Below are 13,576 nucleotides of genomic sequence, written 5' to 3'. Positions count from 1 at the left end.
AAATTTCAAAGTTTAAAAATTTGAACAGGCCAAATTTTGTTCTATTTTTTAATGAATATTTTTCTTACTTGGCGGTATTGCTTCGTTGATTATCACATATTCTATCGCCAAACATTTTTATAAATACATACTTATTATTGTTGTGTAAACACGGGACATAATTTATAAATTAACGACCTCCGTGGTCGAGTAGTGTGTACACCGGTTTTCATGGGTACACCACTCCGAGGTCCCGGGTTCGATTCCCGGCCGAGTCGATGTAGGAAAAGTTCATTAGTTTTCTATGTTGTCTTGGGTCTGGGTGTTTGTGGTACCATCGTTACTTCTGATTTTCCATAACACAAGTGCTTTAGCTACTTACTTTGGGATCAGAATAATGTATGTGATGTTGTCCAATATATATTATTGCTATTATTAAAACATCTTAGTTCCCAAAGTTGTTGACCCATCGGTGGCGACCATCACCACAATGACCACTCATCTATTTTATGAATAAATGTTGCAAGATTTCTATTTTTTTAATACGTGTATTTCATTTTTTATTTACATACTTTTGACGCAATACGAGCTAGATTAGCTATTGACGTAGCGTTAGCTATATACGTTACTAAAAGACTGATTTTTTAAATATTTAATTTTACATTCATAGAATACGAGTAAAAGGGTACAGAGAGCGAATGAATGAGTAATTATCATTTATTTTATACCTCTTCAGTTTCTTATAAAAATGAAAAGACAGGAACTGAATAGAGTTATTATACATAAATGCCAGAAATTAAAACAATATACTCCAAACCCAATTATTCCACAAGAAAGGCGTTAATAAATGAATATTTAAATTTAAATAGTACGCACAACAATATAATCGTGTTATATTTTATATAAGAAGTACATTAGGTATCAATATAATATAACACTCGATTTGAGTGTACTTAAACTTTGAAGGCTTCTTAATCTGAAGCGCATTCGTTTAAGTTATAAACTCTATAGTTATATGAGACAATAGCCTGACTATACATTGTTTTATATAGAATAGATTTGGAATAGTCATTTTAATACAAGTCAGCCTTCACTGAGTGTTAATCTGTCGATTTATACATGTATTTAAACTTAAGTAGAGCCTTTATAGTAATACAGTTTCGTATATACAGGGTGTTTGGTAGAGGGTCCGACAAATCAAGTGAGCGTGTTTGGGGACCCATTTGGAGAATACAAGTTGGCCAAAAAAATTAACCATCGACTTATTTTAAGATTTTTTTTGTTAATTTTTTGATTTTCACCGAAATTCTACCTCCATAACATTTTTAAAATCTGTTTTAGACTGGATGTATTTACTTTAGCTTGGTTTCTGATACATCTTTAGGCATCGAAAAGCAAACTTAGATACAATCAGAGCTAACTAACTGATGTAGAGGTCATCAATTAAAAAAATAATAATAAATTTCACATCAAAGTTCAACTTTGACAATGATTTAAAAAAAAAAAACACAAGCAATTTTGGAGGTACTATGCATTCAAAAACTTCTCTGTTTATCACTTGTTACAACGACATACAAAACTGCTATAATAATTATCAGCTTGTTGAGTGAAGATAAGATTCAAAGTAACAACCATAACAATAAACAAATGTGTCATCTACGTAAAGTAAATACCGTTACATAAAACGTTTAAAAATCTAATGTTTTATTAGAGAGTGTTACATAAATCTAAATTGAAGGTCACAAGCTTAAAGTAAAAAAAGATCCGATGTAAATTGATTTGCAAAAAAAAAATCGTTCCAATATATCCATCACATGAAAATAAAATTCACGTAGAGACAAGTGGATGTAAGGGACAAAGGAGTTTTCTTCTGAAAAGGCTCTTTTTAGTTGTTTTTGATTGGCAGTCGAGCATAAAGGCTACCTGATAGTAAGTGGTCGCCTTCGTTTATAGACAATAGCGCTGTAAAAGGTATTAATAATCTACTTGATATAAGCAGTGTAATGTAATAAAAAATATCACTCCGCGTGTGTAATTTCGAGTAAAACTGAATGTAAAGACCTTTCTAATGAATTCAAATTATCGTGGCTCTGCCCTGCATATAACCGTCCCCAAGCTGGCAAAGATAAATCAAATACACCAGTTCGTGTCTTATAAAATTTGTATAACTATGAATCTAATATTAATGTAACTATTAATGTAACTATTAGAAATAAACAAAAGTCTTCCATTACATCTGAAAATGACACAAAAGATCACAGCTGTTCTTTAGCTGAAGTTCGCAAAGTTGTCAGAGAAGAACTCATGGATTTGTTGGACGTTTTTAAATGTTTTTTTTTAAATCACAGTTTAATATAAAAACGAAGGAAATATCTGATCAATTGGCCCATGTAACCGCTTCAATATCTTTTATGGAGCTGCAATATGAAGAAATAAAATGCAAAATGCAAAAGAAGATTGATTCTATTAATCAATTAGAAGAAGAAAATTAATTTAAATGAGACTGATGTTAATCTTTGCACTCGTGTTGCTAAATTACAAAAAAACAATTCTAGACCAAGATCTGTTTTAGTAAAGTTTAAGTGTCCTAGAATTCGTCATGATTTTTTGGCAGCTGCAATAAAATTTAATAAAAAACTGACAAAAAGGATAAACTAAACACAAGTCACGCAGGACTAGGGGGTGAGCATAAACCTATATACAGGGTTATTGGTAATTCGACGTTTTCCCGTTAGGAGGTGATAGGGGTGACTATTTGCGATAATTTTAATCCCCATATGCATAATGCAAAAGTTACCCATTTTGGAGTTATCACGTTTTTTAGATTTTTTGAAAATAAGTATCAATTAAAATCTATTTTTTTCTTTTGATTTATAAAAACGAATAAACACTGGCTATTTATCAATATGAAAGCAATAATTATAGGTCCAAATTTAAAAATGCGAGACGGAAAACGATATTATTTCAATATTTTTTTGATTTTTTTTCCACAAAAATGCCTTAAAAACAAAAAAAGTCGTTATGAAACTTGTCCTGCAGATTATTTTAAAAACATAACCTATTTCTTAGCTTTCTAAAAATGTGTAACAACTAGGAACTTATTTAAAAATCAACCGAAATAAAATGACCACAAAAGACGCTGGTGGAAATTCGTATTCGAACATGAACGACTTCGGACTAAAGGTGAGTTTTTAAAATTAATTAAAAACAATACCCAATGTAAATAAAACTAATATACAAATTTAAAATGAAATTTAGGAACAGAAACCGTTTAATAGCTAAGTTATAAGTAAGACATTTTGTAATTTAGCCTAATTAAAGTTCTTGCTCGAAGTGACTTCCCCTATTATGCACGAATTATTTTCCTAGGTTGTGACTCAACTACCGAAATAGTCTGATTGATCCGCAACATATTTGATGCATTTTTTTAATTCTTATTTTGCGGTCTTGCGCGGATGATGCAGGCGTGACGTCGTAAACTAGGGATTTCATGTGACCCCAGACATAGAAATCAATCGGATTTTAGTTCGAACTACCAGGTCACGGAATGGGCTCTACTCTAATTGTAAGTAAGTCTTCAAGGAGGTTAGGATTTTTGTGCACTTTCTGACTCCAATCATGTTCATTGTAGTAATTAGTAATCCCATCTTGATCGAATTTGGATTCAAAGGGTCCGGAGATTTTTTTTCCAAACAAGATCTATCTACAAAATCTATCTACAAAAAATAAGAGTTATTTTTTTGTAGATAGATTTTCAGTGACCTATTCGTGAATAATTTGCGCAGGAGTATAATGGTAAGAATAGAATCCTGCATTATGCACTGTAGACCATGCTGTGTGTGCTGTGTTCTGTTACAAAGAGTCGTGCGGCGAAGGTGTTTGTCGAAATGGTTCGAATGGTTCATCGATAAATTCTTATCCTCTTAGTAATTAACAACATGGACTGGGAGTCTTTCGACATTAATTTGTCGTCTCTGAACACTACCAGTTTCCCGCATTCGCTTATTAAGCGAGTAACCTTGCATTGGTTAGGTATGTATGAAACCTATTTGCGAGACATTCAAAGAGCGAATTTAAGTTTTGTTCAAATACGAGTTTCCATCAGCGTCCTTTGTGGACATTTTATTTCGGTTGTTTTTTAAATAAGTTCCTAGTTGTTTAGAAATTATTTAGAAATCACTTTTCCTCGACATATGCTATTGATGATAGCGTGTCTCATTGCCTAGATTTCAATATTACTTGTCCATACAATGAAATTGGAGATTTTAAAATTACGCGAGAGGATGTCTATAATAAAAAAAAAAGACTTGATATAGTCAAGGGCCCTGATAATATTCCTGCAATATTTCTAGTTAATTGTGCAAAGGCAATATGTTTGCCTCTATCAATAATTTATAACAGATAATTAGAAACTGGACAATTTCCTGAAGTTTGGAAAGAAACACGCATTGTTCCTATATATAAATGTGGTAAACATGAGTTAATTGCTAATTATCGCCCAATTTCAATAATTTGTACTATGACTAAAGTTTTCGAATCCCGAATTTATACACATATATATAATCACGTCAAAAATTAGATAAATGACAATCAGCATGGATTTATAAATAAACGCTCTACTTTGATCAATCTGTCGCTTCATGTTTCTAATATTTCTGAATGTATTGATAGTGGCCTTCAAATGGATGCCATATATACAGATTTCTCAAAGACCTTCGACAAGGTTAATCACTGCATTCTTTTAAATAAGTTGAAATCATATGGTATTTCAGATCGACTGCTGGAGTGGTGCAAAACTTACTTAATGGGTAGAATCTCAAGAGTGGTAATCCATGGACACCACTCTAATCCATTTGTTGCTTCCTCGGGAGTGCCACAAGGATCGAATTTAGGGCCATTATTTTTCAATATATTTATTAATGATATTGTACCAATATTTAAGGATTGTCACGTGAGTTTATACGCTGATGATCTAAAATTAACTAGAGTAATAAAATAATTTCCTGATGTTGTTTTATTGCAGGAAAATCTATGCAAATTAATTGAATGGTGTGATAATAATAAAATGATCCTGAATATTGACAAATGTTATCACATAAAATTTACTCGTAAAAAGAAAATTATACCATCCAAATATTATATATATATTATAAAGAATATAGAATTAAAGGAAGTTGACAGGCCTCGTGACTTAGGCATCATATTGGATAATAAATTGAATTTCAAACTGCATATAGATAAAGCTCTTGATATAGCAAACAAAGCACTAGGCTTTGTTCTAAGACGCTCCAAAGACTTGAAAAGGAGTGAAACTATCTTAAGTCTCTTTAATTATTTCGTGCGTAGCAGATTAGAATATTGTTGCGTAATTTGATCACCGTGTCAAAAATTGCACATTAATAGTCGAGAATATACAAAAACTACAAAAACACAACTAGGTAGGAATTCCATCATATCGAGATTATCATTATTATACATCACCATCAGTATTAAAGTAAAAGATTTAGACATATGTCACGATAGTCGACCTCAATTCAATCGAAAAATAAAGAATTTCATTTGTGCCCAATTCTAATCATATGGTTTATCTTATTAATTATTATTTATTATATTATAGTTTAAAAATGTATTGTATTTCTTATTTTTAATTATTATGCTTATGTTTAATTCATATTTTAAATAATTATATTATGTAATACGATAATGCATGTAAGTAGTAGAACTTTTGCCTTGATAATTTTGAAATGTAATTTTTATTTTTTATTTTGGATGATTACTTGGTGGTAGGGCTTTGTGCAAGCCCGTCTGGGTAGGTACCACCCACTCATCAGATATTCTACCGCCAAATAACAGTACTCTGTATTGTTGTGTTCCGGTTGGAATCTTAGTGGTTGAACATCTTAGTTCCCAAGGTTGGTGGCGCATAGGTGATGTAAGGAATGGTTAATATTTCATACAGCGCCTTTGTCTATGGGCGGTGGTGACCACTTACCATCAGGTGGCCCATATGCTCGTCCGCCAACCAATGCCATAAAAAAAAAATGTGATATTGTATCTACTGTATGTTGTCCTAATGAAAATAAAATAAATGTGATACTCGTGGGATCATAGGTCTTATTTACCTGGTGCTTCTAATTCAAGTGGGTCATTCACCGTGAAAACCAGGCATAGCACAGCACATATACATGTTTTTCGGTAGAACTAATTACAAACGGGTGGCACCAAGGTACAAACGCTGTTCCAAAGTACATAAAAGTATTCAATAATTTGTTTCGAAATGCCAGGTGATTTCATGCCAGGTGAGTTCTATAAACGTATTAAGCGTATAGCACAGATATGTGTGCCAGAATTTTACTCTTTGACCTTTTGCTAAGATCTGACCGCTGTCCACTGGGCTGCTCATGCCCATTTGTTTTAAGATAGCTTTGTTATGACAATGCCGTACAAAAAGGTTGAATATCATTGCATACACAATTGGTATTGGTGGTTTTCATAAGACGTTATTGAAGGTCTGCTTGTATGCCAGATGGCAGGTAGCCAAATGCTCATATTGATTGCACAACTACCAAACTGCCCCTAGTTTTATCAAATGCATGCAAATAAAAGAATTGTTAGGCTCGTGGATTTAGTCGAACAAATTGTTCCATGTTTCGAATTGATTGAAGTTTTTATTTCAAATAAAACTGCTCATCAGATTTGAAAATTTAAACTATCGCTTTTCATTCGTGTGAAACTTCTCGGCTATAATATGTTGAATGTTGACATTCTCCCTGATTTTTCGTCGTCGAATCGTCATGTACAGTATAGTGTTAACTTAAATGTAAACCTCCAACTTTTCGCAATGTAGTTTCTATCGAGAAGAACGGATTTACTCTTATTGTAATTTTTCATTACATTATATTAAGTTTAACAGATTAGCTTACTTTACGTTAAATAAGCTAGTTACGTTGAAAGAGAAAATGGAAAAGATCACTAAAATAAGGCCGTGCTTTCACACTTTTGCACAGCTTAGTATTATTTATTCTAAGTACAATTTATTTGTAATGTGTGCATAAATATATAAAAAATATTAAATACATTAGGTAAAATAATATATTTATATCCGTATGTTAAAGAAATGAAATGTATCAACAACATTGTAGTTTTTTATTCTTTATTTTTTTTATTTATTTTAGTCCGAAGTTCTTTTAGGCAGCTTACAGTAGAGTGGATCAGCAGAAATCGTCACGTAAGGAAAATAGCTTTATGCCAGTTCTATCTTTCTTTCTTTACCCCATCTATCTTTCTATCTATTATATACGGTTTTATATAACGTTATTGAAACATTATTTTTGTTATTGCTTTAATATATAAAGGATTTTTAATAACACATTTATTTCTTGTTATTAAATTATTCACAAACGTTGTGAATTTATTTCATTCAAATCAAATCAAATTAACATATGCTTTATGCAAGTAGGCTTTTACAAGCACTTTTGAATCGTAATTTAACAAACTATTTAAAGTAAAGCTACCACCGGTTCGGAATGTAGATTCTACCGAGAAGAACCGGCAAGAAATTCAGTAGTTACTATTTTTCAACATCTAAAAATACAGTCATGTTAGTTAAATACAATTATATATGTATGTTATGTCTCCTGCCTGAAAGTCAACAAGCATTAACTCCACGCTTTTTTTATCATCAATATAATCTTGTATCGAATAATATGCCTTCTTTACCAATGTGTTTTTTACAAATGACTTGAATCTATGAAACGGCAAAGTTAAGTTTTGCGGGTTTTTATAGAAACGGATACCTTGCCCGAAGAATGATTTATTGACTTTGCGGAGGCGGAAACTTGGCGTTCTAAGCTTATCCTTACTTCTTGTGCACATACAATGATTATCACTGATTTTATCAAACTGATCAATGCTACTGTGAATATGCATAATTGTGTCTGTTATTTAATACATACTACATAGCGAAAGCAACCTCGTTCCATCCAGGTGTCCCATAATCCATTAATTTTTTTGTAGCTTGGTTTCGTTGTTCGTATATTTTGTTAATTTATTATACGGACATGTTACTCGTGCCTTTGTTGTATTTTATTTGATTTGCGTTCTTTTAACGTGTCTGCATGTTGTTATTACCAGGCAACACCAAATTGGGGACAATATAGAACTTACTTCGTTAAAAAAAAAAAAAAAAAATATATATATATATCCCGCTGAGTTTCTTTCGCCGGTTCTTCTCAGGTCTGAGGTGCTAAATTCCGAACCCGTGGTAGATTTTTGACAATCAATAAGCAAGTGTAAACACTTCTATATTGAATAAAGATTTTTGACTTTGACTTTGACTTTGACTATGGCTTGCTCGGTGTTATTGGTCTCCGTGGGATTCTGGATTCCTCAGACGGTCTGGATGGCATCTTCCAAACTGTCCACAATCGGGTCATCTTTATTGAGAATCAATGCGTCTTCACCTTCGTAACTAATTTTGAGTTTCAATGGTACAAGGTATTTAATTCAACTTAACAGTTTGCTCTAATAATGTAAGCCTGTTTCCATCAAGATCAAAGATCTCGTTGGAAAGTTTTCAACTCGATGTAAAATGCACTTTGAGAAGAAATTAAAATTGGGCTCGTGAAACTTCAAATATTACAAACTACTATTAAAATTTTCCTAATTAAAATTTCGGTTTTATTTCTAAGTGTAATGCAGTAATTTCAAGGCCTCTTTAACCGAGTAACGAGAGACTTTAAACGTACTCCACACGAGGGGACCAGGCCGCAACCTACTTTTTCCACTCACTTTAAGTTGGATTTATACGAACTAAACTATCGGATTACACGTCTTGCTTAATTCTTTTTATAAGGCATTGAGTCGCTTTGAAAAATCTTATAAATTAAGTTTAAATTTGTTTCAAAGATTCAGCACCTTAACGATTTAAATTTTTGATCAAATGGCAAAAAATATCTGTTACCGCAAATAGACAAGTTGAACTTGTTACATTTGTATCTTAACTTTCTTTATTAACCTATCAGTGGGATTTTTCTCGTTATGTTAGCAAAGTGACATATAACTGCTTAGTTTAGTTTCTAGTTGCTTAGAAGGCTACAAATCTTGAGGTCAGAAGTTCAAATCCCATGTCGTACAAATATGAATCACTAGATGCTATGTCAAGAAATTTACAGTAGTGACGCAGAATTTAGAAGTTTGCTGAAGTAATATTAATTTATTTATCTCTGGTCCGTGTTGGATTGTCGATCCTTTGAAGATAGATTGCAAAATTATAGAGCCGTTCATTTTGCACAATAAGATTTATTCAGACACATTTTTAAATGTAGTATACCCTATACTACATTTAAAAATGTGTAAAGTAAAGTAGCGAATTATCATTGTAAGATATCATTTAAAGACACCTTATTAAAAAGTAAATTTTCTCATCGGAACTATTTCAAACATACTTTTAGGTTCTATCGGTGATATTAAATATTTATGTAGCCTTCTGTTTTTTTTTATAAGTACGTAGTTCTTCTATCGTCGAAACAATCATAAGAGACAATTTCCTGGTACAATGTATTGTGTGCCGTTAATAATATATACAGAGATCGACTTACCAGATATATTGATTTTGTTCTCATCATAGTAGTCGAGTGTGTGGTCTTCGTCCTCCTCTAACGCGACGGGCTCGTGCGCGTCGCGGCGGTGGGTCGCGTTGGGCGCGGCGCTCACCACCAACGCACACACCACCAGCGCGACCACCTCCATGCCGACATCACCGCGCCGCCACGGCTAGGGATGCGCTGCAAAGAATAAATTAATTGTTTTCATCAGATACTATATTTACGCTTGGTAGCGCGTGTAATGCATCATATACCATCTACGGTAAAGATTTTATGAAAACGATTCGGGTATCGCACGCGTACTTTACTGCGTCCTTTCATGCTTATTTTTGTATATAGGATCTCCGACGATAGTGCATAAATACTATCACAACAAAAAAAAAAACAATCTTATAATAACTATAACGATCATAGTATAGCATATCAAATGTTTATTCTCAAATTATAATTTTGAAGGTATATTTACAGTATTCCTGTCATTGATGTTACGCTACGGAAATAGCTGAAGCGAACAAACTATCCAGATATTCGTGTCTTATTCAAAATTATGTTTTTGCCCCATTTGCTGTTGAAACACTTGGACTTGTTTGGATTAGTAGTGCAAAAAGCTTAATTATATAAAACCTTATTGCATCCACTGGTGACAGGAAAGCCGATTAGTTTTTTGCCCAGATGATCGGAATTGCGATACAATGGGAAAATGCTGTTAGAATTCTTGCCTCCATTCCACGCGGTCATGATATATATGACGTAGCTGCGATAGATCAGCAGCACGCTCGTCATCGGTAGGGGCTTCTGGTACAGGATTCATGGCGTAGGTCTCAGGTAATTAACCACAACGACACAATATGACAATTCTTGTATCTTATATAGGTAATCGGCGATCACAAATTATAAAGTAGGTATATTATAACTATCAGAGTTGTTGTATGAGTGAATCAACGGTCTCGTTTGGAAGGTCCGAACTGTATCGCTCTTTATAGTAAAATTTAGCTTACGACACGCCGCTTTCAAAAGAATTCAAAATGTAACGGTCACGGCGTTCACACCCCACAGATACAACAAACTCAACTGAATTACTAATTAATTATTCGTAATCGACGACATATACAATAATTATTTTTAATTAATATTTATATATTTGAGGACTAAATGTCAATAAAAAAAAATGTTACTATTGTGTTTTATGTATAATGAATTGACAATTGTGAATTTAATATTGTAATATTTTATGACATACGATGAAAATTATCACGAGAAAATTTTAGCAGTAAATAATTATGATGATAATGACCTGGAATACGCTCCATTTCTGTGAATTATAAAATGGTAAAGCTTTTCCTCGACTGCCTTATTAAAAAAGTTAGGCGTGACTTTTTAATTTAGAATATTACGTTTTGATATTTGAGAAAATCAAAAATAAAAACAGGAAAGGGGCAGTTTTTTTAAATGTAATATTACAGTAATAGAACATAAATAAATAATTAGTTTTTTTTATAAACGTTATTTTGAACTTTTATCTTACAGTAACGATCTCTCAGTTTAGTAAAAACAAAATGGTCTAGTACAAACGTACTTAAAGTAAATCACAGGTCGACCCGCAACTTCAGATGCGGGCTTATTATTATACAACCAAAGTAAACAACCACTTCGTATACAGAGTGAAGGGACGAATCACGAGTTTTATTTCGCTAAGGTTCCAAAAACACATTCGTATTCATTTTCACTGGACATTATTTTAGTGGCTTTGTCTTAAATTTATCTGTTTCATCTTAAGCGGTCCTTTGCGGTTTTCAGTTTATTTATTTGGCTAATAAATGTAAGTAACGTCGAGACACCATAGATACAAGTAATAAATATATCGATCAAAGGTTTTCTTTACTGTGAGATAAAGTATCAGTCTTTAAATGTCCACTTCTTGCAAAGTTTTATATCCTCTAGAGGATGTTTTAGCATACTACACCATGCTAGTCCAATGCGGGTTGATGTATTCTGTAGCTAAAATTTGTCCAACATGTGCAGGTCTCCTCACTCAGGTATATGCTATACCGAACATATTTATACCGAATTTTATTTATAAACACGGCTTAAGTTATGAAAATTTAGCGAAGCTTAATCTTCAATTAAGATTTATATATTCTAAGCACTGGGTCTTTTTTAAATATATGGGTAATTTTTTCTCACATTATATATATTGTTACTAATGGTACTAATCATAAATAATAATTTAATTAGAACTATGAAAGTGATTAGTATTATGTGATACATTTAAAAATATCACAAAGTCATTCATAAATATCGTACACTTTGTAATATTGAATTTGCTAAGGTAATAATTAATAGGTGACATTTAATTTCTTAGTTTATGGTCGAGAAGTATTTTATAAAGCTAATTATGTGTTGATGGTATATTCAACAAGTCGTGTTAAAGTGTTTCGTGCAAGTTTATTTACATTTAAAACACTGAAGCGGTAATTTTTTAAAGTATTTTTGTGTTTTATTATTATAATTAAAAAACGAGATATTTATGTAAAAGAAATGAAAGCACCAAAATGCTTAATAGTTTATAATATTTATATTATTATGTTTGAGATAATATTTTTTTGTGTGCAAGTTTATTTACATTTAAAACACTGAAGCGGTAATTTTTTAAAGTATTTTTGTGTTTTATTATTATAATTAAAAAACGAGATATTTATGTAAAAGAAATGAAAGCACCAAAATGCTTAATAGTTTATAATATTTATATTATTATGTTTGAGATAATATTTTTTGTGAACCCTATTTTTTTAATCGTATTTCTTATTAAATAATTTATAATTTGTAATTTAATTCGTTTTGTTACTTTTTAACGGAGTTAGTGTCACTTGTGTTTGCACCCGATATTGGTTGGAGGGTTGTTAATTTTGTACCTAAAACAATTCTTATATAATTTATATTGTAATTATTGGGATACATTAATAAGAGTATGCAAGGTAGGATGGTTCACACTGATCTGTACAATAGATAAATATTGTCCTTATGACCTTATTTTGGTTAAGACGAACCATGTAAAGTGTGTGTTGAAAAAGATGTACCTTCTAGTATCTCTCTAGATCCTCTAGATCAGGGGAAAGATCAGGTGCAGGTCCAACATTAACACAACTAACATCCAAGCTATGAATTTATTAACAAAAAAATAATCAGGACTATCTCAGTATTTAAATCTAAATTTGCATGTCAGCTATTCTTAGCACTAACATCAGTTATTTTCTTTGTTAAACCCCTTCTATATTCTCTGATTATTATTGATCGCTTTAAATATTATTATATAAGTTTGATAAGAACAAGTCAATAGAAATGAAGGAAAAATAAGAAAAACCTCAAAGAAACGCCGTCGCTATTAATTTCATTTTTCAAAAGAACTCGACGAAAGAGACCTTTTTGTTCAAATAAAATAATAAAAAATGGTTCAAAAAACTCTAAATAATTATTGTTAAGGTCAAATCGATGAAGTTGACCTTAACGATAATTAATCAAGAAAATAAAGAATAAAGTTTTGTAACGACATTATACACAAGAGGCGGTCTTACTTTACACAACACTGTTAGACAAATTATTATTTGTATTATTTATGTACGTACATATTATCAAACGCTGATGTTTTTCTCTTTGTAGTATAGATCTATTCAGTCACGATTGCGCTCCGGAAATATGCTAAACAAATATAATCTCCTTTGTATTTTTTTGCTGTTAAAAACAGAAAAATCTTAGTCATCCCACGCTCACTAAGTTATCTAGTAGCCAACTGTGTATGAGCGTTAATCAAATCTACTAAAATAGGCCGATATTAACTTAAAGAGCGGGGCGCGCCTTCGTGAGTGAATAGATTTATAGTATTGTGTGAAAGGCTAGTTGACTGGATATAGATTATTATAGATTAGTTTTGTATTGTTGTCTTGTATCTTTCAAATATATGTACAACTTTCTACTGAAGTTAGTTGATATTTACA

At 31.8% G+C, this 13,576-nt stretch overlaps 1 protein-coding gene across 3 annotated transcripts in view; it reads right to left on the bottom strand.

Annotated features, from left to right (window-relative positions):
• Positions 1 to 13,576, bottom strand: part of LOC113395733 (uncharacterized) — a 68,512-nt gene that overhangs the window by 39,751 nt on the left and 15,185 nt on the right. For all 3 annotated transcript variants that reach the window (XM_026633408.2, XM_064215461.1, XM_026633407.2), the window contains exon 2: positions 9,579 to 9,764. In XM_026633408.2, the coding sequence (XP_026489193.1) occupies positions 9,579 to 9,729 (151 nt within the window). In that variant the 5' untranslated portion in view covers positions 9,730 to 9,764. The remainder of the gene's footprint in view (positions 1 to 9,578; positions 9,765 to 13,576) is intronic.

This window comes from Vanessa tameamea, chromosome 7 (genome assembly GCF_037043105.1).
Source record: "Vanessa tameamea isolate UH-Manoa-2023 chromosome 7, ilVanTame1 primary haplotype, whole genome shotgun sequence".
NCBI classification, from domain to species: Eukaryota; Metazoa; Arthropoda; class Insecta; order Lepidoptera; family Nymphalidae; genus Vanessa; species Vanessa tameamea.
This window is presented reverse-complemented; position numbering and strand designations above follow the sequence as displayed.